The sequence below is a fragment of the Thunnus thynnus genome, chromosome 11, assembly GCF_963924715.1.
Source record: "Thunnus thynnus chromosome 11, fThuThy2.1, whole genome shotgun sequence".
Classification (NCBI taxonomy): Eukaryota; Metazoa; Chordata; class Actinopteri; order Scombriformes; family Scombridae; genus Thunnus; species Thunnus thynnus.
This window is the reverse complement of record NC_089527.1, coordinates 27,848,249-27,874,142: the sequence shown is the minus strand read 5'-3', so window position 1 is coordinate 27,874,142 and position 25,894 is coordinate 27,848,249. Positions and strand designations below refer to the sequence as shown.

The window sequence follows — 25,894 nt, the reverse complement described above, 5'->3', positions numbered from 1 at the left end:
TTTGGTTTGGGAATGTTAGTTGGGCTAGACCTATTAGTTAATTAGACATTTAAACTGAAATCTTAATGCAACAGCATACAATATTTGGACAGTGTGCTTCCGACTGTGTGGTAAGAGTTTAGGGAAGGCCATTTCCTGTTTATTAACCCCATCAACACCAACTGGAGTGCCAAATATGAGCCAGACCTTATCACCCAAACATCAGTGGCCGACCTCACTGATGCTCTTGTAACTGAATGGGAATAAATACAGCCAGGTTCCAAAATCTGGTGGGGAGCCCTCTGAAAACAGCAGGCTGCTGTAGCTGCAGATTAATGCCCATAGTTTTAGAATGAAATGCTAAAGAATTACATATGGGTATATACATAGGCTATATTTAGAAAAGCACACAGTAACATAAATATAGTGAAAAATGACAGGGTACATAGGGCTAGTCCGCAATCTTTGAGTTTGCTTACATATCAAACAAAAACAAGATGATATGTATGTACAAAATAGAAGACTACAGCAGGAAAAAGAATCGGTTGATGAAAGATTTATTAGATATTAGGAAAACATTGCTATGATATTTCCTGCCGTGATCAAACGCAACCAAACAACACATTTCCCATCTAGGTTAAGTCAAAAATCGCAAGGCAATCAGGATAAAAGCAGAAGCAAACTTGACAGTCACAAAGAGTCCAGTCCACCTTAAAACAGCTCTGCTCGACTGTACATACACATTTCCTGAAAACGCCCCGTACAGGTAAAAAAAGGAAAACTCAAGTGACTCTGAATAATAATAAGGCTGCGCTGTTTAACCCAAGAAGGGGGCTGAACATAAGCTGAATTCTACGCCAAACTTTTCTAAACTTTCTTGTCCTCCTCCTTCACAAAACCAACCAGCAGTATTCAGCACATTGCTTCTATCTCACCCTCACTGCACCGCCGACCAAGGTCAGCGACAGTGACCGCCCACGGGATCTGTCAACGCGGCACCAAACCTCCGTGGACCCCGGCAACACATGGGTCTCGCTGGCTGAAAAAACGACGGACCACCGACTGTCACTGTATGGATGAATGAAGCCGCTGTAGCGGTGAAGTGAATGAACTGAACAAGCGTAAACTTAACTTCAAGTTTGTGAGCGTAAAGCGACGTGACACCATGTTGGGAAACCCTGGGACTTATGCTAACAAGAAGAGGAAGAAGCCAGTTCTCAAACAGTAAGTCTTGTTAGAAAATGTTGTGCTGCACACAGAGCCAGACAACTTAAAGAGTTTGTGTCTTCATGTTTTCAACAAGCAGTGTCTGCTGTTACTCAGGTTACTTTTGAAAGTGTAGGCACGTATTTTGAAGGTAAAGACAAAGTTATGTACGTTTAACTTTGGCCAATGTAGAAAACCAACAGTGATAATATCTATAACCTTGCAACCTTCAGTTTACTTTAATGCTGCAAATTACAGAAAGGTGGAGAAAGAAAGAAGATGAATTAGATTTGGTCATATTGGGTAAATTGTAAAGTCAAATTATCTGCAAATATTAATAATAATAATTATTATTATTGTTATTATTATTATATTTTTATTAGTGTAGCATCTCACTGTAAACTTATCGTGGATTATGTCAGCTGTAGTCTATATGTACAACTCATAAGAAAAGTTGTGGGTGATAACAGGTAGCGTGTGTTCTTGTCCTCGGTCTCTTTCTCTCTCTCTCTTTTTTTTTTTTTTTTTTTTTTTGTTTTCCACTTTTTCGGACTACCTTAAGAATGTGTCTCGCTTGGATCTGGCATGGATATCTTGCCCTCGCGCATTAATCGCAATCAAGTTTGAGAGTCGGCTGCTGCTCTCACGCGATGCTCCGAGGAGGGCGGGGGGCTCGCGGGCTCCGAGTATGTTATTGTAATCTGATACGGCCTCGCGCCTCATCGATTTGGGATCACTGCAGGCTGTACGATGTGTGTGCCTGGTTCTGTCTTTTTCTCCTCTTGTTTCGTCTCCTTAGTTTTGAAAAAAAAAAAAGTTTACAACATAACGTGAAAGTAAACAATGCTTTATTTAAGTTTAAAATGTCGATATAGAACAGTTAAGAAAAAAAAAGTCCTGGTGCAAAGTCTACTTCAGGAAAAGCATGAGCATGGAAATGTACTTGAATATTCATTTAAAGGTTACTTTCAGTGTTTGGTTATTGAAGCATTCACATATAAACTGTATTTTAATGTTGGAGCTTGGAGCTTAGTCTTTGTCTTGTGAGGCACTTCTGAATGCTTATGTTTGTAGGGTTGCAACTAATAATTATTTTCATAATTGGTTCATTTGCCAATTACTTAATCGATTAATCCATTGATTGAAGCTAATGTCTTCATATACCTTTTATTTTCTATCATAAAGACAGCAAATTATGGGCGTTTTTGCTTGAAGGACGATTTCAATGATTAATCAAAATTGTCACTGATTACTTTCCTGTTAATCAACAAATCAATCAACTGTTTCAACTCTACATACGTGTCTTTCCCAAGCAAACATCTTGTGTTATAATCTTGCTACCATATCAGTTTGCTCCTGTGCTAGTTGAGTAGATTCCTTACAGCTGCATTCAACAGTCTGTTTATACAAAGAATAGATCAAATGACTATGTGTGATGTGAAAAGACTCGCTTGTAGTTTTTTCTGGCCCACACCTCCACTTTCATCAGCCTCGTTTCCACACGCAGCAGGCAGATGTTTTTTCAGGAAAAACAGTTGTGATAAATCCACTGTACATTATCTGCCCAGCGTTAATAGCAGACAGACAAAGTCAGCGAACTGAACACTGACCTGAAACACGACACCAAGTGAATGCAAGTGTCTGCTGAATGTGTAAATGTGTAAAAACTGAAACAGTAAAGTAAAAAGAAAATCCTCAGAATTTTACTTGATCGTAGTACTTTGTAACATCCCACTTCTGTTGATTAAAAACACCTTTTGTTGCCCAATGTAAACCAAAAGGTGGCCCCTCCCTCCATCACAAGACAAAACAAAGGATCCTGCTTTCACTTTTAAATTGATTGACATGTCTTTTGATACAGGGATTATCCAAATTATGATGTGGTTACAAGTTTGTTTACATACATGGTGGTTGATAACATATAGTACTTATAATGCATTTTAGAATTAAAGGCATTTTACGGTTTAGACAAAAGGATTGTAGCATATTCCCTCACTGGTAAACAGATATGTCTGCTTGTAGGAGTGATCTGGCAAATTGCATATAGGCTGTTCCCAGTGTAAATCCCAAAATAAAAAGGTGGCCTGTGTGTAGACGTCTGTGTTTCTGAAGATGTGGGACTGCGCGCTGAGGACTGAGGTTTCCTGGATGGCCAGCTGGGCTCAGCTGCACAAAGGCACCATTGAGCCTGACTGTAAAAGGCTGTGGTCACTACACAGGGGCATTCCACGGCAGATCTGGCCATCCAAATTCTCTGTTTTATTACCCAAACACATTCTCTGCATGATGCCATTCTACTTTGCCATGCATTTCAAGATACTGATTAAAATACACAGTTAATGTATTTCATGTATCATTTATCAAAAGAGTGCTTCCAGTCTTGCAGCATCCATTGTTTAGTCAGTTTCCAAGCAACAGTTACAGTTGTTAGGCTACATTTGAAGGCAACAACAAATCACACCCACATTTGTACCCTTGGCTGCAGACGCCCAAATAAATTAAAAAAATAGTGAGAATTGATTTGATCTAATGCATTGCTTCTGCTGCAGTATTTGTAGACTGCAGTCAAATCATTTGAAACTTACTTTGTGGTGCACAGTATTGTCTTCTGTACAGTAGCAGCACTCCTACAGGTTGCTGTGAAAATGAATTATACTGTATAGGAGAGTACAGTGGTAATGTGTGTGAATGTGTACGTAACACTGAGAAAGTGGATTGTGCGTTATACGCTTTATAGTGTGATAAAAGCGTTTATTTTAGCAAGCAATGCTTTTCTGAATAAGAGGGGATAATATGCATCAACAATGAAAATATTTTTAGATAACAGTAATCCAAAGGGATTATGAGAAACACACACACACACACACACACAGGCAGATATGCTGATAAGAGGTGTGGCAGAATGCCAAAACAGGCCTGGAGAACAGCAACACAGTTGCCCTTTGTTCTTTGCCCTTTGTTTCATTTTCAAATAAAAGTCCTTACAAACACCAGCTAAACATTTTTTTTTATCATTGCCAAAGACTCCATTAAAGATGGTGCTTTAACCTAAATAATATGTGCATAAATAACACCACCATCTAACAATAGAATAACTAATGCATAGTTTGTTGTGTTGTCATGGTAAAGTTGTGTTAGAATATCGATCGATAAAGCTTAAAGTAAATCTCATTTTATTATTTTTGTACTATTATTATCATTAAAATTGAAATCTGTCAGGATATCTGTCTGCATGGTGGAGCAGCTGTAGCTCAGGTGGTAGAGCTGGTAATCAATGAAAGTAGGGTGGGTGGTCCCATTCTTGGCTTTTCTTGTCCACATGTTAATGTGCCCTTGAGAAAGACACAGGTAGGGAAAACAGAAATGTGATGTAATGAAAAAAAAAAGGCTCAAACTGGATAGCCTACTCATGTTTTTTGATTATTTGCAACAGACAATATGTTTTTTTTCCAGACACTAGCACTGTCTGAGTACTGTGGAACAGTATTTCTAATCTTTGCTTGCCTCATAACAAGCTTGAAGCAAACAGTGTGCCTCCCTCCCTTCCCTCTTGGATCACAGAAGAGGCTGCTTCCCAGAGTACTACACAGGCCAGAAATGTCAGCCCAAACAAACCTGAGCTCAGAAGCTTTTGATGCAAACCTGACCTGAAGCCAGTGTTTGAAAGGTGGCTCTAAGAAGCTTGTGGCAGTTTTGATGGTTTGCAAGAGTCACACAAAAAAACCTCCTTTAAAAACTTGTCACTTCTCTTAGAAACTTATTCATCCAATTCTCTGCTGTGAATCCACGTTTCAAACACTGTTCTACGTCTTTGTAGTCTTTGTCATGTTATTACTTCTCCATAGCTCTTAAGCTCCTCTGGATGAACAACAAATTTACTGGCAAAGCGATGCCTAAGATTGTATCTTTCCTTGATTTTTGCATGCATTCATGCTACATCTTAATTTTCTTTTGTGCTGTATAACACAACTGGAGAGCAGCATTCACCACATCATGATCAGGTTTTCAGGTGAGATCAGGTGAGAATAAACATAGCAAGTAACAGAAAACCTAAAGTTCGGAGTGATTGCAAAACACTTTGTGTTTGGCAAAAAATCCTGCATTCATGTACAACATATGTTATTTTGTGTGAGTTCCCCACTCACTTTTTTCTCTCTGTCTGTAAATCTCTTTGTAGGCTAGAACCGCCTGCTTTTCTAATCTATCCCACTTCCAAATTTGCAGTGTGCTTGTCAGCAGCCAAACGTGCATAAAAAGCACGCTTTTCATAATTTTGAGCCACTGAGTCATCCTTTTCAATCTGGCAGACTGCTTTGAGCAGACAAATGTGTGTCAGTGTCATTAAAGCAGACTGAGTGCAACATGGGCTGCCTCGACTCTGAGACAGAGGTGTTTGGGTTCAGATCTCTGATCTTTTGCTCTTGATAAGAAATCAACATATGAAGGGATGAGGTAAAACATCCCTCTTTCCAGCAATGACGACCCTGATGTCTGCTGCTCAACCCCGTGATCCATAGCAAATCAAGGTGGAAAAAATGGTTGTGAATGCTGGCTTTTGTCTCTGCTAGGCATTTCTTGAGAGTGAGATCAGTCTTGTTCTATTTCTGAGAAGGTACAGCTCGAGTCTGAGGCCAGCAATCGAGTTAAGGCTGCATTCCCTGCAGACTATTCAATGGCGGAGGAGGAAACCAAATAGCCTGTCATTAACCACAGTTTTGGTAAAGAGAGAAATTTAGGGAAAAATAGAGGATTTGCAGGCTGAAACTGCATACATGCTTTGGTATGAATTGACCTGAAGAAGTTGATGATGCTAAAGATAGTCTGATCAGGTGATCTGGGGCTGAAACCGACTGATTTAATGTGATTAGAATTTTCCAGTCTGATACAGATCACTGATTAGTTCCCCTGGCTAAATATTTACAGAGTAAGCTGCTTAAGAACATCTGAAAAAGTTATGCTCAAGGCTTGGCAAGACATTGATGGTAATAAGTTCTCATTATTATTGCAATCACATCATGGAGTGTTTTCAATTGAAATATTCAAAATAACTCAAATTAATTGTTTTTGTGAAACTGACATGATTTCCCTCACCTACGTTGATGTATAGTTCAAAAATTACAACTGTGGGTCCTGCACATTCTACAGAATTACAATATGATTAAAAGAGAAAAGAGAAAGTCCACGTTTCAAATGGTGTGTTTTAAATTACCTGTCTGACAAAATCTGAAGTTGAACTAATCAGATCATTTGTAATGAATATTGGCTGATATTAACTGGCACCTATTCAATTAGAGCATGATTGGTTGATATCCAGCTGCAAACCTATCCTTAATACGGACAGACAATTCTACCCTGCAGGAGTATTTAATGTAACAGATCCAGTCCAATGTATACAGATTTATTCCTAATAGGTCTGGACCTGTACCTTTGAAGTTGTAGCAGAGCTCTAACCAATCAATTTGTGATGTGCTTTTCTTTCCTGGAATTACTTTGTGGTGCTCTCGATGCATCTCAGTTGGTGATTTCCATATTCGTTCTTACTGTATGAACACATTTTCAATAACATAGTCATTCATTTCTGTCCATACAAATGAGCTTTTTGTCCTGACAGTTTTCTGAGCCTTGACTGAATAAAGTCAGATACTGCATTGTGCTACATCATGTACGCAAATGGACAAAACACAGCAACAGTTTACAATCCTGCCTGCTGTTGTCCGCTGGGTCTCAGTAGACTCTCTTGCATTACTAAAAAATTCTAGCATCAACCTATCAGTGATTAGAGTCCACTGTGACAGTTTACGCTCAGGATGTGCATGGTAGCCGTGTAAAATGTTTGGTCGGATTATAAAAGGAGAACAACATAGTTACCAATTAAATGGATACATCTTGATCATTAATATTCCATCAGAAGAAATAGAGCATATTCATAATATTTACCTTTTTCATGGTATACACAGCAAAGCCCATTGATTGTATATAAATATGGATGATGCTGCTATGCAAAAGTTAAGCCAAATTATCTTCTTTCTGGGAGCTGCCATCTTGCTTGTCTGATGTCATTTGGAGCCAGAGTCTGCACAGCATGGATGTATAAAGAGAACTGGATACAGCGTCGGAGGCGGGGCCCCGTTCATTCCTATGAAAGTTGCTCAGTGGCGCATGAACCAAAAAAAAATCAACTTCCCGGTATAAAAGTACCCGGATCTTCCGCATTGTGCGGCCCATAGAGCATGCGCACTTGTGACTTTCATGGGCAGAGTCGGCTACTTCTGGTTTAGCCCTCTGGCTAACTTGAATGGGGATTAAACAATTCAATCATTGGTTCTTCGAGGCTTTTGAAATGTGATCAGACCGAACAGATTTAATTCTGACAGTGAGACAAGTCATTTTGTGGGGGTCGTGACGCTCAAAAAAATTTATCCGCTGATTTACTGACGTCTCTTTCACAATGTAAGTCTATGGGAAAAAGTCTTTTTGGGCCAGTGTGCGTCACGTGACGTTGTAATTACATGGTTTGGCCGCTATGTCAAATTGGCTTCAAAGCCTGCCGCTCTGCCTGTATCCAGTTCTCTTTATACATCCATGCTGCACAGTAGAATTGGGCAGCGGGATGACGGACTGCGGGACACGCCCCTTCAGCTGTCCCGCCGCCTGATGGAGGTTTGAGAGCAGCTGTCACAGCTGTCTATCATGATGTCACATCCCCTTTTTATATCATCAAATAACTAATTAAAAGCAAACTTAAAAGAAAATGAGCACTCTGACAACATCAGTGTGATTAAAAACTACCTAAAATAACAGAAACCATCTTTGGGAAAAATTTATGTGACATGTACTTTGATTTTTTTAGTTTGGCTCATGTCCCATCCACTAACATGGAGGGGGCTGGACTTATGACCTATACTACAGCCAGCCACGAGGGGGTGAATGAAATGTTATGGCTTCACTTTTGAGGAGCTGTCATGATGTCCGTCTTTATATACAGTCAATGGTCAGTACATAAAAGATATGCTTTTGGCTGAGGGATTAACACTTGTCAGGATGTGTTCATTTAAATGTAGTTAAACTAAACAATGTTAGGAGGAAGATTGGCTCATTCTGATTAACATCATGTTCATCGCACACAGTCAAGAACCTTGTTACCTCGTTAGACTCTCCACTCCTTGTGCAAAATGTTTCTTCACCACAATATATAAGCCAGGAGTCCGTCATTAAGCCAGCAGCTGGCGCTTTGTGCAGAGATGCTGAATTGTTCAAGAGAGAATTGTGATGCATCTAAGAATTGATTACAAATAAAATAAACATGAAAGCATCAATTATAATTATATAATTATGAGATACTTATTATGACCTAAAAAGTCATAAATATGAGATAGTGAGATGTAATACAGTATCTTTGTACTATTATAATCAGTTTACTATGTTATAATTATGAGATACTTATCACAATAATGCAATTCATCAATCCTTGTTTAGTTTTTTTTCCCCCATATATTCCATGTATTCCATATATTTTGAGGTGGGTGGGTTCTGAAAGCTCCAAAAAGATTCTTTACCATCAATTGTAGTCAAAATAATTTGTGAATATAAAGGCTTTTTAGGGCCTGAAAGCTGTAAGCAAGTCTGTGTTTTCTCAGCAGGTGTGTAGCGGAGGAATGATAACAGTGGTGGTGTGTGTCGTCCCCATTTCTCTCATTCACTGACACGTGGTTTCACTCCCGCTGTAGCATGTGTATCTGATTTGTGAGTAATGACATGTATCTCCAGCGAGCCTTGTGAGTTGGTGTTTTGCACTTGAGCATGGGTGGTCTCAAACCTTGTTGCCCCTTATAAGTGAAAGTCAAGAGCAAATAAAGCTGCTGTCATGGTAAAAACTGGCTTCCATTTTGGCAAGCTACATAAGTACCCAATGGAATGACTTGTGGTAACATTGGATAGTTTGTATGCTGGTGCCTGTACTATTTATACTTGGCCAAAGATTGTTTTCTTGAGAAAGAAATCCCACTCTGTGTTGTTTTCATGTTTGAAAATCTTTCAAACATGACCTTCTATTCAGACCGGTAGGTAGCAGCTAACTGCGGTAGCTAGGAAGGTGATGAGTGGTCATTAGTCAGATCAACTTTTACATTGTCCAAAGTGACTTACCTACAATTAGTGTTCATTACTATAGTTTGCCATCTTTGTATTTGTTAAATATTATGTAAATTTAGATTTTCTTTTTCTACAGGAAACAATCCAAGTTTACTAAGAAATTGACTTTTCTCCAAGTGGTGTAAAAAAGGAACTCTGTGAGCTGCAATGATTAGTTGATTAGTCAATGGACAGAAAATTAAATTGGTTATTTTGATAACCAATTTATTATTTTGAGTATTTTTTAAAGGAAAAATACCAATTAGCTTCTTAAATGAGAATATTTTCTGGTGTCTTCAGTTTTCTATGGTAGTAAACTGAATATCTGTGACAAAACAAGACATTTAGGTTGGATTTTGGGATTTGGGAAACCGAGATCGACATTTTTCACCAGTTTCTGACTTTTTATAGGCCAAACGACTAAATGATCAAGAAAATGATCGACAGATTAATTGATAATAAAAATAATCGTTAGTTGTGGCTCTACACAAATTCTTATCCACCATCGCAAAGGCTAGAGTGTTACTCCCAGCTGAGTAGTGCATTCAGAAAACCCAGAGCCAAGCTGGCTTGTGTCCCACTATCTCTGTTTCTCAGTGTATGTTCTAATGAGCTGACGCATGAAACAGTTGTTTTGTTTCAAACTAAATGAGGATCTTGTACTGTACTTTTTACTTTAACAAATATAAAATAATGATTATTTTGTTGGCATTCAAGAGCTACAGCTCTCATGAGGCTGTGAGAGCATTCCTTTGTCTAACACTAATCAGGATGTGCTTGACTCACCTGAACTGCAGTCTTTATTAGTCACAGTTATGGCTGCCTCTTCACTCCCTAAGTAGGTTTGAAGCTGTTTGAAGCATTGCTAGAGGTTAATATGGCTCATGTTTAATTGGTGTATGTCATACTGCAAACCACAGCAGATGCCCTGCTCTGGAAGGGCCGGTTAGCCAGGCCTAAACTGAATCAGTCTTCTCCTTAGCTTTAATCATAGGCTTTGTTAAACAACATTTTTCACACATCAATAATCAACTTTATTGTTTTTTTTTCTTATTGCTCCTCAGAAAAAAGGTCTCTGAAGGCAATGAAGTTGTCAAATCAAACCCTTCAAAGCGCCACCGGGATCGGCTAAATGGGGAGCTGGACCGGCTGACAGACCTCCTGCCCTTTGCTGACGATGTTCGCTCTCGTTTGGACAAACTATCAGTCCTTCGCCTCAGCGTGGGATACCTGAGGGTCAAGAGCCACTTCAAAGGTGAGGAGGACCAGCCTGGTCAAGTACCAGCCAGGTCTGCTTCAGCAGCTCTATCTCCTAAAATTTTCTTTATGTAACCATGTCAGAAAATGATAACATTGAATACCTGTATGAAACAGGACTGTAAGATGCTGTGATTGATTGTAAATAACAAATTTAGAGTAATGCATGTGAATACAAATTATAAGAAACACAGTTGCCTTTTTATCAGTTGGCAAAAATAACATCTACTAAATAGAATATATATTCCTCAAACAAACAGAGCTTGTCGTGTGTGAAACAAGGCCAGCATCTACTGTAGGATTGTTGGAACTGGAACGAATTTGAGTGCAGGCATGCAAATGCACCGGCAGTGCATTTGACAGCCAAGGCAGGAATGAGAAGCATGCAGGAATCTGGTTTTAGGAAACAACACATCCTCAATACTTGTAACCTTACTCCACCCTCTCTCTGTCAGCAACACTAACAATAGTCACACTGCAAAAAAACGACTAAATGTTTTTTAAGATTCAAATCTTCATTGTAAGTTCATTAAACTTGCAGGTACGTCGGCTTTGAAAATCTGATGAGTCATGTGAATGAGTCAATTATGTGTATGTGTGTGTTATATAATATCTCCAACACCCGCAGATGATAGTTTTCTTACAGTTAAACAGACATTTTAGCATAGGTGTTGGCAGACAGGTTGCTGAGTAACTTCTCAGTCTCGGGGCCTCTGGCTTCACTCGTCAGAATGTATGTGTTCTGTCTTTCTTTTTGGTACATTTTCTTTGCATTGTTTAGCCTATTGGATGTTGTACTGTAGATATACTGGTTATGTTGCACTAAATCTCTGCCTCCTGTCTGTGTCAAGTCAATTTATTTGTATAGCCCAATATCACAAATCACAAATTTGCGTCAGGGGGCTTTACATTCTGCATAGCAATACAGCATCCTCTGTCTTTAAACCCTTGATTCGAATAAGGAAAAACTCCTAAAAAAATATTGGATAGATTAGTTACTAGCTTGCTAGCTAGCTAGATTTTTTTTATTTACATTCAGATAATTACACTTGTCTGGGGTAAACTAATTGACATATATAGAGTGTATGCATTTTGCTGCAGAAGTTAAACCCAGGGGCATAGGTCTGAAGGAAGTTTAAGATCAGCAAGAGTGGGACCAGCACACAGGGAGTTTTATCATGTAGACCCAATCTAGTGCCACCTAATAAGCTTCTGTTATTGAGCTAGCAATGTTAACCAATAGAAATGATGAACGTAAAAAAAAAAAAAAAACTAAAACAGCCAAAATACATTGAAAGGTTTGTAGCTTCAGACTGTAATGGCCTCATTAGCTAAGGTGTTTGCAGTGTTAGCATACAGTATGAATGGACATGTTACACGCAGTAAGAGGAGTTGTGACATTCCCACACTGCCTGTTCTCACACCCTTTTGCCTACTTTTTTGCTATGCTGGCAAGATAGGCTGATGTATTGCAGTTGCGCAATCATATAATCATTCCAGATTGTAGTTTCCATAATCTTTGCACACCTGCTTTTAACACTTGACATTTCCTACCTATAATAAACTTTACTTCAGCTGTAGTTACCTGTTTTAACTGAGTTTGCAGTTCTATTGATAGACTGATAGGATGAAAATGCTGAAAGTTCTTTTTTTAAAGGTGTGTCCCAGTCATCTCAGAGATTCCTTTTCAGTAACATGCAGCTGGTGAATACCAGGGATTATTACTTACATGTAGTTTGGATTTATTTCAATCCATACACAGTAGGTGTTTTATTCAGACAGGACGAAGGTTTTAGCCATAAAAAAATAGTTTTCCATGCAAGGCAGGTTCTACATGGTTTTGCTCTCGTGTTTATAAACTGTATGGACAGATAGTGTAATATCAGTGGAGTCATGTCAAACTCTCATCAAACACCTGGGGCAAGATGTATAAATGATAATTACATATAGTACTAAAACTATGCACATGTCATTTCTCACACATAAAGATGCCCTGTGGCCTTTATTATATGTTATATGTTATATTTGCAATTATAAAAATGTTCCAGGTGTCCTGAAATACCTCTGGAACGTAATGAAAGTGGCATGAGGAAAACAAATCATTGTGAAGGCATGGCAAAGTGCAGGAGGAATCCTGATTCTTAAAGAAGCAAACTCCTCAACCATCAACCAGTTTCAGCAAATCAGCCTTCTGCATGTAGAAGGCAAAATATTCTTCCATGTCATGGCTCAAAGACTCACCACTTAACTATTGAGCAACAGCATGGTGGACACAACAGTGTAGAAGGCAGGAGTGCAAGGATTTGTGGGATGTCTAGAATATACAAACATCATCTGGCACCAGATACAAACTACCATGAGGGAAAATAAGGACCTGCATGTGTTATTTTTAGACCTGACCAGTGCCTTTGGATCAGTGCCTCATGAAATGCTCTGGACAGCCTTGAACTTCTTCCAGGTCCTGGTAGGCCATCACACAACTTGTTAAAGCTTACTTCCAGGTTCTCTAGTTCTGTGTTACAACAAAGGAATACACCACCGCTTGGCAGCACCCGGAGGTAGGCATAATGTCACGCTGTACCATCTCTTCCCTGGCAATGGAGTCTATCATCAGGGCATCACGCTGGGTGGTAGGAGGGGAACGCCTGAAGAGTGGTCTGCATCTGCTTCCGATTAGAGCATACATGGATGACATGACCACAATAACGACAACAAAGGCTTGTACCAAGTTCCTCCTGGACAAACTCCATACTAACATCAAATGGGCACGAATGGAAATCAAGCCAAGCAAATCTCGCAGTAGTTCTATAATCAAGGGCAAGCTCACAAATAACAGGTTCTGCATTGATGAAGAACCAGTACCAACAGTCATGGAGAAGCCAATCAAAAACCTTGAACGATGGTCTGGTGCAAACCTCAAAGACACACAGAAGGAGCAACAAATGAGGAGGACTCATTAGCCTCAAGCACATCAACAACACTGCCCTTCCAGGGAAGCTGAAACTTTGGTGCCTCCACTCTGGGCTGCCTCCCCATCTTATGTGGCCACTTACCATGTACAAAGTCACTCTATCAAAAGTCAGCAAATTGAAGAGACCGATCAGCTCACATGAGAGGAAGTGGCTTGGATTACCAAGATGCCTCAGTATAGGGCTAGGGCGGCTGTGGCTCAGGAGGTAGAGCGGGTCGTCTACTAATCGATAGATCGGCGGTTCAATTCCCAGCTGCTCCAGTCCACATGTCGATGTGTCCTTGGGCAAGATACTTAACCCCGAATTGCTCCTGATGGCTGTGCCATCAGTGTGTGAATGTGTATGAATGTCGACAACTTGTGGTTGGAGGAGGTACACCATCAAGAAGAAGCTGTCAGGATCGCCAAAGCCATATCTCAAGACAAACAATGCTGCTGGATGAGATGAGAGGGCAATGAGAAGAGAGGAATAACCTGGAAAGACCTGTGGCTGGGAGAGGATGCTGCCTATCCCCTCTGTTCAACTCACCTTTCCCCCGGTAATCGCCAGCACCAGCCTGAAACTAGATCTGGTTCTCTGGTTAGAATCTCATTGATGTGTCTTTATCATTGAGCTAACAGACCCATGGGAGGATGCTTTGGACAGGGCTCATGAGCAGAAGAGGCTGCGATACGCCAACCTCACAGCAGAGGCAAAGAACTGAGGCTGGAATGTCTAGGTGTGCCCAGTTGAGGTGGGATGCAGGGGAATCGTGGCCAACTCCACAGCAAAGCTCCTAAGGGAGCTGGGAGTCAGAGGGCAGGGCCGCAGGAAGACAATAAAAGTACTTAAGGAGGATGTCAAGCACAGAAGTCACTGACTGTGGCTGAAAAGGAAAGACACCACCTGGGCCAACAGTTGACCACCAAAAGAGGCCAGCAATTGGCTATGGTACACACACCTGATCTGATCAGCCTGCGGTGGGCCTGCCTCAGAAGAAGGTGTATTGTAAGCAAAAGACCAAAACACCCAAGGACGCTGAGATACACAACTGAAGATGTGTCCCAACAAAATAACATTCTCTGGTGGTCAACTTTCCGCCCGACATCAGGACAACCCCAGTCAAGTAAAGCACTGATCTACAGGGATTGTAACACCCAGTCCTACTAACCAACCCCTCTTTTCCCTCTGTTCTAACTTTCACCTGCAATATACTAACCAACGGTCAGGTTTTCCACTGCACAACCATCTCTGCACCAAAATGACATACTGTATGCTGACACAAATATCAACAGAAAATAAATATTGAAGTTTTTTTTCTGTGCAGCACAGGGTCAATTACCTGTGTTTTCAATATCAGCCCACCCAAAATTATTTCCCTGCAAACAAAACAATGTCTTTACTCATGGAAAACATGAAATTGCTGTTGAAGGTGGTGTGTATTGATTTGAAAGTCTACCAATATACTGCATTCATGTGCAGTCCTTTGACATCCCTTATCAAGTTTGGTTGTGAATGCAGTGCTATTTCCCATTTAATGAAACTTTTATACTGTGGGAAATGCTAACAACTGCACATTTGAAACAAGTGGTATTTGGTATTTACAGAACATTTATCTCATGCAATGTTGTTAAAGCAATGTTAAAGAATTTTGAACTCATCTTGAATTATTCACAACAGACAGTAATGGGAATTTGGTTGATTTTTTTAGTTGTTTGTGCAGAAAAAAATATTTTTCTGCAGTTTCTCAGTGACACTGTCTTGCTCTTTACACCTCTGTCACTTCATTCAACATCAGCAGCAGTCAGGTACACTGAAAAGACAGTCTGTTCCATGTATGTAGTAATGGAGGACAGGATCAAAATCACATGTCTTATCACACTGCCCATGTGCAACCCATCACCTCATAAATGTTCAATTACTTGCTGGTTTCTGTACATATAGTACACATAATAATCCATAATAATGCAATTATGGCTAATAAACACACATCATTACTCTCTGTTGCTTGTAAGACTGTTTCATTATGTTTCAGTGTTATGGGCTGAAGATGACCCTTCCACTTAATGTTACAACATCAAGAGTTTCCTATCAGAATGGGTTTGATAGTTTCCTATCAAACCCAATCTTTTGAGTTATGACGCAGTAATGGTTTAACATGGTGGCTGTTGGCTGTTTTGACAAATCCAACAATAAAACAGTGCTTTGAGCTTTTCTGTCTAGATATTCTTTGTCTTCTGAGACGTGCTTCTCTGTTAGCAGGCTGTTAGCTGGTAGAACAGGTAGTTTGTTGTTGCCTTGAGAGCATTCAAAATGAGAAAACAATGGATGAAAGCAGTTTAAACCATGTCATTAGCAGAACATCTTTGGTATGTTTAATTCAGCAGTTGGTGTTGCCTTGTGAAAACTCTGATGGAGCCTTAGCTGTGAATGTGCATAATCACCTTAATGTACTCAGAATATTATTGTCATTACTGCCCTTAAGGGTAACTCCACTACTTTTACAGTTTACTTGTCATGAGGAGTACTAAACAGCCTGTGTAAATGTTTTCGGTCTCTGGAGTTTGTCAAGTCTGAGAAAATATTCTCAGCTTTAACAGAACAGATCTGTTACAAACTGGTGGCATTTAGTTAAGAAGTCATTAGTTTACCAGGCACGCAGGGATTAATGAAAAAAATGCTATCGTTTACACTATGGGAAATGTAGGATCCAGTATTTTTGGAGCTTGACCCTCACTAGGCATTAAAATATCAGGATACCTCAGTCTCTTCTGCCTGAATTTATACCACTCTTTTCAGTTGTCTAACCTTATACAAGGGCAACAGCAAATAGCTGGAGTACAACTTTAATCGTATTATGATTGACGTGTATGTGAAGGTCACCTTTGATTACTAATACCCCATTCAGACCGACGCAGTGACTCGAGTCAAACCTGGGTTAATGCACCACCACACATCAACCAACCCTTCATCACAACCTGGGAGGGAAGTGGGTCAAATGCAGCCAGGCTGTGGTTACCAGGGTTCTCTATCAGGGATGGAAACTTAATTCAGTGATAACGATTATAAAACGTCATCTTAAAGCATCCATAATCAATATTTTTTATAATAACATTTATAATGTATCAATTGACAGTGTGAAATGTGAGAGGTATCATTTGTTGTGATGAAGCTATAGAGCTCTGGAGCTCCCCTTGGCTTTATGGAGCTTAATAGTTGCAGCCCATTGTTTAGTTGTCCGGCTACAACTTTACTGTTTTGGTTCACTCTCACAGCTCTCATAGTGTCATTTTCAGCCGCTGCAGGCAGCTGTTTTCAGTAAAAACATAGTGAACATAGTTAAGCATTAGCAGCTGAAGAGTCATATCTGTCAGGAGTTGGTAGACACCAAAAATGTTCGTCAGGCAGACAGAAACATAACTTCAAATGAATGATAATGTAGCTCCATAACTGCTGGATGTGTAAATAAGCAGTTGTTTGCTAACAAGTTTGCCATGTCAACTTAAAAGGTAATGATACGTCAGTGCTGTGTTCATAACTTGTTTCCGCTGCCCTTTTATTGTTGCCAAAGGGCCAAAAAATCACTTATTACAGGCTTAAACATCGACTCTTTGAAGAAAGTGAGAGAGACAGAAAAAAGGAAAGTCTGTACCTTTGGGGGAATGACTGAAAAAAAGAGTTGTTGACATGAAACTGAAAGTTAATGGGTAATTATGTAATGTAATTGTGTGTAATTTAATGGTTTAGTAGTAAATTGTATATAACTACACTGCAGATTAGAGTCTGTTCAACAGTAACAATAAGAGATTAACCTCTGACAGTAGTTTCACATTAAGAAAGAGGTATTAGGGTGTGGACTGAGACAGAACACCCTCGAATGCTTTTACTGGCACCAAACATATTTATAGACCTTTCCCCTTTTACCTGTTGGCACTGGTGTGTATTTATGTGACATGTGATACATCTATAACAGAATGCAAAGTGTTGTCCATGCCAGCTTTCTTCCTGTGTGCCACCACAATTTATGCCAACTTAGTGTTTTGAAAAGCCCTGCTGAAAGGAATCTTTTTTGTTCTGATGACACTGCTGCATTATTAAGATGGATATAGGATTGCAGCATCATATATCTCAGCATTTTGTTTGTCGATATTAGCCTAATTAAAGTAACAGCTTGGATATGACCTTTTGTCCAGAAATCACACTTGTTGCAGGATCATTTGGATTATGTTGCTGATACTTTTTTAACAGACAGGAGATGAATCATATGACCTTTTCAAGTTAGTATATGGAATATTATCATATTAAATAGTTAACCTTTAAAGAACATAGTCGTTATATTGTTAAATTAATATAGATTGTCACAGAACTAGGGTTTACTGGAGTCCTCCTTTGATTGGTAATTACAGTGAGTCTGTGTTGCTTAATCCAGTGTGAATCTGGCATGTACACTACCTGTTCAATAGACTTCAATTTTCAATCAAGTCAGAGATCATTTGATAATTCTAGTCTATTGTATGTAAGCATCTCAGTAATTTGGGGTGGTATTTTTATTTTTCATTAGAAAGTCATTGTTATTCAACACTCATTCTTCCTCTTCTGGGTGGATAATTATTGAAGCTGCTGCAGAAATGATTCATGAAAGTTATCATCTAGTTACTCAGTATGGAGAACCAGTTTTATCTTTTAACAGGTCCAATATAAACCTCTTAGCTTAATTTATTTTACTTAAAAAGGACAGTGTACAGCTCAAACATAAATGTCACCATTTGATGCACCGTACCAGATTATAGCTTCAGGCTAATTCACATCTGTAGTCCCTTGGCAGGTCAGAGCAAAGAAACGGCACAGTAACAAACAGTACAGAGTAAAAAGAACACACAAGACACGCAATAGAAAACTACACACAATAGCACATCACAAATGTATGCTTGTCAAATAAAAGCCAGTCATGAAGACCATAATACCAAACCAGTGAGTGCAGAGCTGAACAGGTTTTAACAGACTTTTTAAGCTGGTTTTGAAAGTGCTGATAGAGCTTCAGCTCCTCACATTGTTAGGCAGGGTGTTGTACTGATTTGTGGCTGTTACAGTTTATGTTAAAACAAACACATATGGTTACTTTTTAAGAAAATGTAGGTGAAGGGATGAAGACAAACATTACAGAGGCAGGATCAAATGATGAGGAAAGCCTTGAAGGAATGTTTGAGAATGCACTGTGGCTCTGATGTAAGAAGCGCTAGTGGTGGTATTAAAAAAAAAAAAAAGAAATACTACCACGCAAACACTGCTGCAAAATAAGCTTTTTGTGAGAAAGTGGAGCAAGCAAAAACACACATTTACAGACACACTCATGGCGACAGCTGTGCAGAATGAAACTCAGCCTTTGGAGTTAAATAACTTAAACACAGCCCTAGTTTCAATTGCATCAAGTTGGTAAAGATGAATGTGCACCACTCTAAAGCAGATGATGGCTGTAAACAGCGACAGAGGCTTTGCTATGTGTCTAAACGAGATCACCAAGGTCGGCTTTCAAGGGTGATCCCAGTCAAAACATAAGCCTGGGATGGGTGCTCAAGTGGGGACATGCCTAGAATTTAAGATAAAGATCCCATAAATCGTTAGGTAAAAGAAAAGGCTGTAGAGACAAGAACAAACATAAGCAGTTTTAGGGGGTGCAAGTGAGATTTAAAGACCTGATAATGAAGCAAGCTATTTATGGCTGCCGTGAAATGGCAGATCTCTCTGAACAAGCTGGACTGTTCGCCTCATAGCGTGACTTTATGAGGCAGTACTGGATATGTTGAAAGGCTTGTGGCTCACTGCTGCTGACATATTTGTGTGACACTGTTAGAAATTTGAGAAAAATGTGGACTTGCTTTCCAAGTTCATTGAAAACATCCAGGGCCTGTTAGCAATCATAGTTGATGTGGTAACATGGTATCATGTGCTATTATTTGGTATTTGGGATATCTGAACATCGTCCACACAACCCCATACACATGACACAAGTGTAACAGAAGAAATAAAGAGTAAAGAAGAACATTTTAATTTCTGGCAGCGTCTGCAGCTTGGAGGAGAGAGTATCAGTGTGGGGAAGCCCAGTCTTGTTTGTTATTTAATCCTGATGGGCTCATAATGAGGATTTTTATTTATTTATTATTTTTTATGAAAGACGTGTGTTTTACTTACACATGCCCTCAAAACCGCAGCATAATTCACCTGTCAACTCAGTATCATAATACAGTGGTTCTCAAACCTTTTCGTGTCAAGGACCCCTAAACTGACACAAATCACACTACAGACCTCCATCTGATAAGATTTTAGCTTTTAGATGTTTTATTACAGAAAGTTTGTGATGACATTCTGTCATCATGTTACTTATGGATGGAATTATAGTGAAAATTAATTATTCTCCTTTTTGCTGGGGTCCCCCTGGAACACCCTCATGGCCCTCTGTGGATCCCCGGACCCCACTTTGAGAACCACTATCATAATATGTAAGAAGAGGACATCTTCCAGCAGTTGCCCGTTGGCTCTTGATTCATGACTCCCCTTTCAGTATATCGTGAGAATGCAAGCAACCACTGGGAGACAGTTTGAATCATGTTTTCATTTTTTCCAATTTCTATTCTGTGGAACGTTATTTTTCAGTCTCTCCAGTTTTAAACCACAGCGCTACATCTCCCTTTATACCCAAACTGTTTTTTTCTTGTTCCCTGTTGGCTGCCAAGCTCGCCCACCAAGGCTTTCTGTGACATTTAGAGTCTTCCAAAAATGCTTTAGTTTGTTTATGTGCTGGACCAGAATCAGCTGTTGTCCCATTCAAAGTTTGGTTGGGGGATCAGAAGAACAGAAGATGTATTATTACCTTTATTTGAGGACTGTGATTCAAATCTGACGGGGTTCGGAAGAAATGTGCAAATATCAACAGTGATTTTTATCCAGGACAGTGAATTTGCTTTTATTGTTGATTGTGATGTTCACATATTCTCAGAGTTGGGGCTTCATATGTGTTCATTTCCAGCAAAAGCTATCTGATTTCCAAGGGATAAATTTAGACATCTAGTAGAGGACAATTCTGCCTGGAGACTGATAAGAATCATTTTAGTGATATGATATGTGATATGTGTTCGGCACGCCTAACGCAGCCACCTGAATTCTGCTTTGTTTTGTTTTTTTTTTCTATGTGTACGTGCCCAGTCCAAAACTGATGACATTACTTTTCAAGCCGATAAAAAGGACCCAGACGACCAAGAATAGCTCACAGTGTTGATTAAAAAAACAGATGCCCCCAGACTCCACTACCACCACCAGCAGCAAAACAGACTTTGTGTCTTGAATAGCATTTAATCACTGTTTATTTTGATGTGGGATCAGATCATCAACATCAGCTTGTTTTGTACAACAGCACACAAACCTTCTCAAACCTGCAGCTCTGGCTCGAGTTGTTTTGGGGCCTTAAACAAGGTATGATAACAAACCCTTCCTCTACTCCTTCTACTCATCAAAAAATGTGTAAAAAACAATTAAACTTGCAGTGTGGAACTTTTACATATAATGAACATCCGTTACATTCAAGCAAAACAAGTTCACACAATGCTGATTAAGCCTATCACTGCCAGATAAAAGTTTTTAATCTGGTGTCGGGTTTGACATTCCCGTGCCGGCCGGATGAAAGCATACTGCACATGCTCTGCCGGTCGAGCGACTAACCTCCGCTTAGCTCTCTGCTAACTTGAAAGGGGATAAAATGATTTAAACACACGGCTCTTCTAGATTGTTCAATCGTTATCAGACCGAATGGATCAAATTCTGATGGTGAAATGTCATTTCGTGGGGGTTGTGTGACGCTCAGAACAACTTATCCACCATTTTACAGCCGCAACAGTAGCGATGGAGTACAGCAGAGCCTATGAGTAAGAGTGTGTCAGCAGTGTTTTTGTAATTACTCTCACTGCCAGAAGGGGGAGGCAAAAGTCGCGCACTCCAGCTTTAAATATAATTGATGAAAATAAAAATGACTCAGAAAAAAAAAACCTTTTACAACTGAAACAAAAGTGAAAGTGTAAATGGAAAATGTACATGAAAATAAGATTTTGTCATTTTTAATTTTAACATACACGCCTTGATTTTGTAGTAACACTCAAATTCCACAAATAGTGCCTCCATATCCTTAATAAGCCTTGGAGTGGCTCTAAAAACCTCTGTTTTCCATCTAAAGCTTTCCTTCCTTTCCTTGAAAGGCCTTGATGACACTCTTGTCTGATCATGAAAAAAATGGTGGCTGTTTCCTCCCTTAAAGTCATGGAAGTAAACTGGAACATTAATCAAAAGACTGATGGGAGGATGAACCTGTGGACTATGTGACCCAGCTCATTGGCTGCTATTTGTTGCTAGCACTGCCCTTTCCTGCACATCTGCGTGAGAACAGAGATCTCTGTACAGGATCTACTGGAACTAAATGTTTTCAAATCAAGATAATATTCCCCTATGCATTGCTGGCATGCTTTATACTCTCTGAATCTGGCAGACCTCCAACCCGTGACTGCATTTCCTTTTTCTCTCCTTACTTTCAGTGTGTCCCAACTCCATACCACATGCTAACACTTTAAAGTAGACACTGTGCACCAAGGTTATTTAAGTTCAAGTTTAAAGAATTCAAAGATTTGGTTTTTTTCAGTTTCAGTTGAATTTTTGCTTGTTTTCTATCACCATGTTTGGGAAGTGTATGGAGCTGAAAGCGTGTAGTTATACTCTACACACGCTCTCATGTTATGACTACTTTTAACTTGTTTTTCTCAATTGTCAGACTAGATATCATGTAGAAAAACTACAAACCCTCACAGTTCTTTGAATTTCACTTAATTACCCAATGATGAAAAGATGTCAAATCCTTTAAAGGTTACCTCATTACCTGAGTCAGAAGTTTGTTTACCTGGAGTGAATCATGCATCAAAAGCATGCTCTGCATTTCACAAATCCCATAATGGCCTGTTTTTTTCTGAAAGAGGAAGTGTTGATGCTGAAAAGGGGCCTCTCTTGGTGTCGAATTACACCTTGGCTTGAAAAAGAACTGGAAAGTATTGGAAGAAGCTTTTAGGGTCGCTGCCTAAATGTTTTGTATGAGAGTATATCGTCACTGCTGAATATGATTTAAGTACTGTTATTATGGCCTAAATAGTACATTTATCAGTGTTACATTCTTTCTTTCACCCCTTTTATTTTTCAGTCATAAGCAGTCTTGACTAAATCTCCTGTCCACCCTTGCAGATACCTGCGGTTTTGATAGCTGGCTTGGTCGTGCATTGCAACAAACAAAATTTTCCATGTTAGCATGTGAAGCTGCATGCGCAACTCCTGGTTTGTCAGAGTGCCTGTAAACCTTCTCGTCATCGGGAGGAACTGGGGGGGTAGCATGAACCTCCTATGTGTTATGCCTCCCTGCAAAGCTGGCAGGTGAACAAGAGCAGACAAATGTTTGTCTCTCAAGGTGTCTACATGTGGAGAATTCGTGGGAAAGTCTGAGATCTCATCTTAGCTGACTGCAAGTTACACAAAATATACATCGGCTCTACTTGGAGGCCACAAGACTGCGGGTAGTCAGATGTCTGGTAAACCTATCCCAGTACAAGGGGCTTTTCTTTAAAATGATAAGTTGCCTAACTGTGGAAGATGTTTAAAAACATGTGAGAAGGTCTGACTCATGACTCTAAGATAATTTCTAAACTATTTAAGTCAAGCCTCAATGTTCCACCCCCCCCCCCCCACAAACATACAGGAATGTCTTTCCCTTCTCTGGTCAAGTTCTATACAAGTATCATTAAAGTCCCCCTCCACTCAAAAATATATTTTTTTTCGTGTTCCTACAGTTGGATGTATTTGAGTTTGCTTTCACAATCATCTGCTGAAAGTGGACAGTTTCTCTGTGTTTATTGAAAATCAAATTTTAAGGGGTCAGCCTATGAGCATGATTTGTGACATCACAAATAATTAGGAAGCCAATCCAGGTCCAATATGCAGATTACACAAGTGTGATGTGGAAACGTGAAGCCTCTGGTGCACATACAGTGAGAATGGACTTTACAGTAAGTAGGAGACATCATGTGTCCAACAGTTAAACTATTGAAATGAATTATATTTGCATATTTATAGATTCTGTCATTTTTAATGAGGAAGAAGAAGTAGATGCAATTTTAAGGATTCTGACAAAATAATTGAACTTTTCTTGTGGAAAAACTATCAAACACACATTATTATTCAGTAGGAGAGTAGTAAGGAGAGTATGAGAGTAGAGTACATGTCTTGAGGGGATCTTTAAGCATCTTTCTCCTGCAGCTGCAGACTAGCAGCACTGCTCAGAACAGAGCCCCAAACTGTTAAGCTGTTAGCAACGGAAAAAGATGTGGAGGAAGAACACGATGCAGAGTTCACCACTGGGGAAGAAAACTGGGATGAAAACAAACAGACGGCCACAAAGAGGCCCACTTACTCACGCAAACACTGAATGGAGAAAAAAAAAAAAAAAAAAAAAAGACAGCATGAAGGAGTTGGTGAATTATCCAGATTTGGACTTGGAGTAGCATGGTCTACATTTGTCTGTGTATGCTAGGCTGAAGAATGAATTGTGTGTGAGGTGTACGTGTCTGTTTTTTTGTGCTGATATAGTTTCAATTTTAGTCTGTCTGATGATTTGTTTTGAATGACAGCGTTGCTAGTCTGTCCGGGCTGCACGTATAACCCACATTTATGCTCATAGTAGATGTATGCATGGATTGTGTGTCCGCCCTGCAGCTTTGTGTGGATGTGTGATTGTCAGACTGGGCAGGTCCGGGTGTTTGTGTAAACGCCGTGTGAGTTCTAGCTGAGGGGTGGAGAGTATCTATGCGTCTGTGTTTGTAGGGGAGTGTTCAGGGGCCCCGTCTCTCCTTAAAGAAGTTGCGTGACAGGACTGGACGGACGGGTTGGGAGAGGCCATATCCTGGGATTTTCCTGTAGTGGCAATCCAGATAAGGGAAGCACTCTTGTCGGCTATTGCTTACAAAACCCCCCCAGGGGCAGATGCAAGAGGACCGAGTGTGTTTGTGTGTGTTATTTCTGTGTATGTGTTATGTGTGTGCGGATACGCAAGCTGCCAGATCAGTTCTCCAGCAATGAGAAAACCTGTCTTCTGGTGGGAGACCAACAGTTAAAGCTCAACACAAGCCAAATAGCCGGGTTTGCTTATTCTCTGCTACACACTTTAGATCTAACATCCAGATTATTTATAGGAGTCTCATCTACACTGTTGTGCATTTTCATCTCTGGGAAGTGCAGTGCAAAAACATAACAGCTGTGTAACTGCTGACCAAAGACACAGTGATTACACACAACTCAGCACAGCCTAAGTAAATACTGTTGCTTTCATTTTCTTGTTCAAGCTTATGATAACCTGTGGTAGAATAATGAAGTAAGTCAAGTTTATCTAATGTAGCAAAAGGTATCACACAGAGAATTTCCTGCCATTCAGTATGGGATTAAATGTGGATTTACCCTTTACCTCCACCTTGATACTTAAACCTTTCTGAGGTTTTTCAAGCTTATGAAAACTAGTAGTAAAATGTAACTAAGTACATTAACTCATATGCTACCACAGGGATGTAACAAGATTAAGAGCCAGACAAATGCGTGCTGTGGTTTTCATCAAGTTTGCAACCATAATATGTGTGTATTAAGCACCTGATTTACTAAGGCAGCAGCTCACGACACATTCAGCTCCTGCACTGCACGTTTGACATCCTGATGCATTCTGCAAGTGACAGACAGCTCATAGACACTGTCAGCAGTTTCTATGACATGTCTCAAAAAAGAAATGACAACGTGATCTCAGTTAGAAAATATATACAGTACCAGACACTCAGACTTTCCGCCCCCAGCTGGCTTCCAGTCTGCTAGCAGCCAGATATATGCAATCATTCCATTCAGATAAACAAGGACCTGTCATGGATCAGCAGGCAATTCTATGTGGCTGCATCTGTACTTTGGGTGCCATTAGGTTATTTCTCAAAATATTATTCATAAAATTATATTAACTATACTATTATTGTTATATTAGTACTATAATTGCATGTATTTATCATATTATCAATATGGTACATGAAAAAGAGACAAAGTGATATTCAGCTGGGCAAGTGGAGGTGATGTTGATATGGATGTTAATGTTAAAAGCAGCCAAACACACTAAAATGTTTGAGCAAGAGAAGAAAAGTTAAGTTGCAGCCTGTAGTGTTTTGGTTTTTTTTACAGCTCATTCTTCGTCAAGTTTAAATTCCAGTTTGAATACTCCTCGTTCACTATTAGTTTGCGTTACAGTAATCAGATATTGTGTTCATCAA

The 25,894-nt window shown here is 39.7% G+C and overlaps 1 protein-coding gene across 2 annotated transcripts in view; it reads left to right on the top strand.

The window, feature by feature from the left end:
* Nucleotides 1–690: 690 nt before the first annotated feature.
* LOC137193084 (aryl hydrocarbon receptor-like) overlaps nt 691–25,894 on the top strand; it is a 36,674-nt gene continuing 11,470 nt past the window's right edge. Inside the window, exons 1-2 of one of the 2 annotated variants that reach the window (XM_067604274.1) lie at nt 691–1,203; nt 10,380–10,570. In XM_067604274.1, coding sequence (XP_067460375.1) covers nt 1,145–1,203; nt 10,380–10,570 — 250 coding nt within the window. In that variant the 5' untranslated portion in view covers nt 691–1,144. The remainder of the gene's footprint in view (nt 1,204–10,379; nt 10,571–25,894) is intronic. The other variant, XM_067604273.1, reaches the window with a different exon arrangement.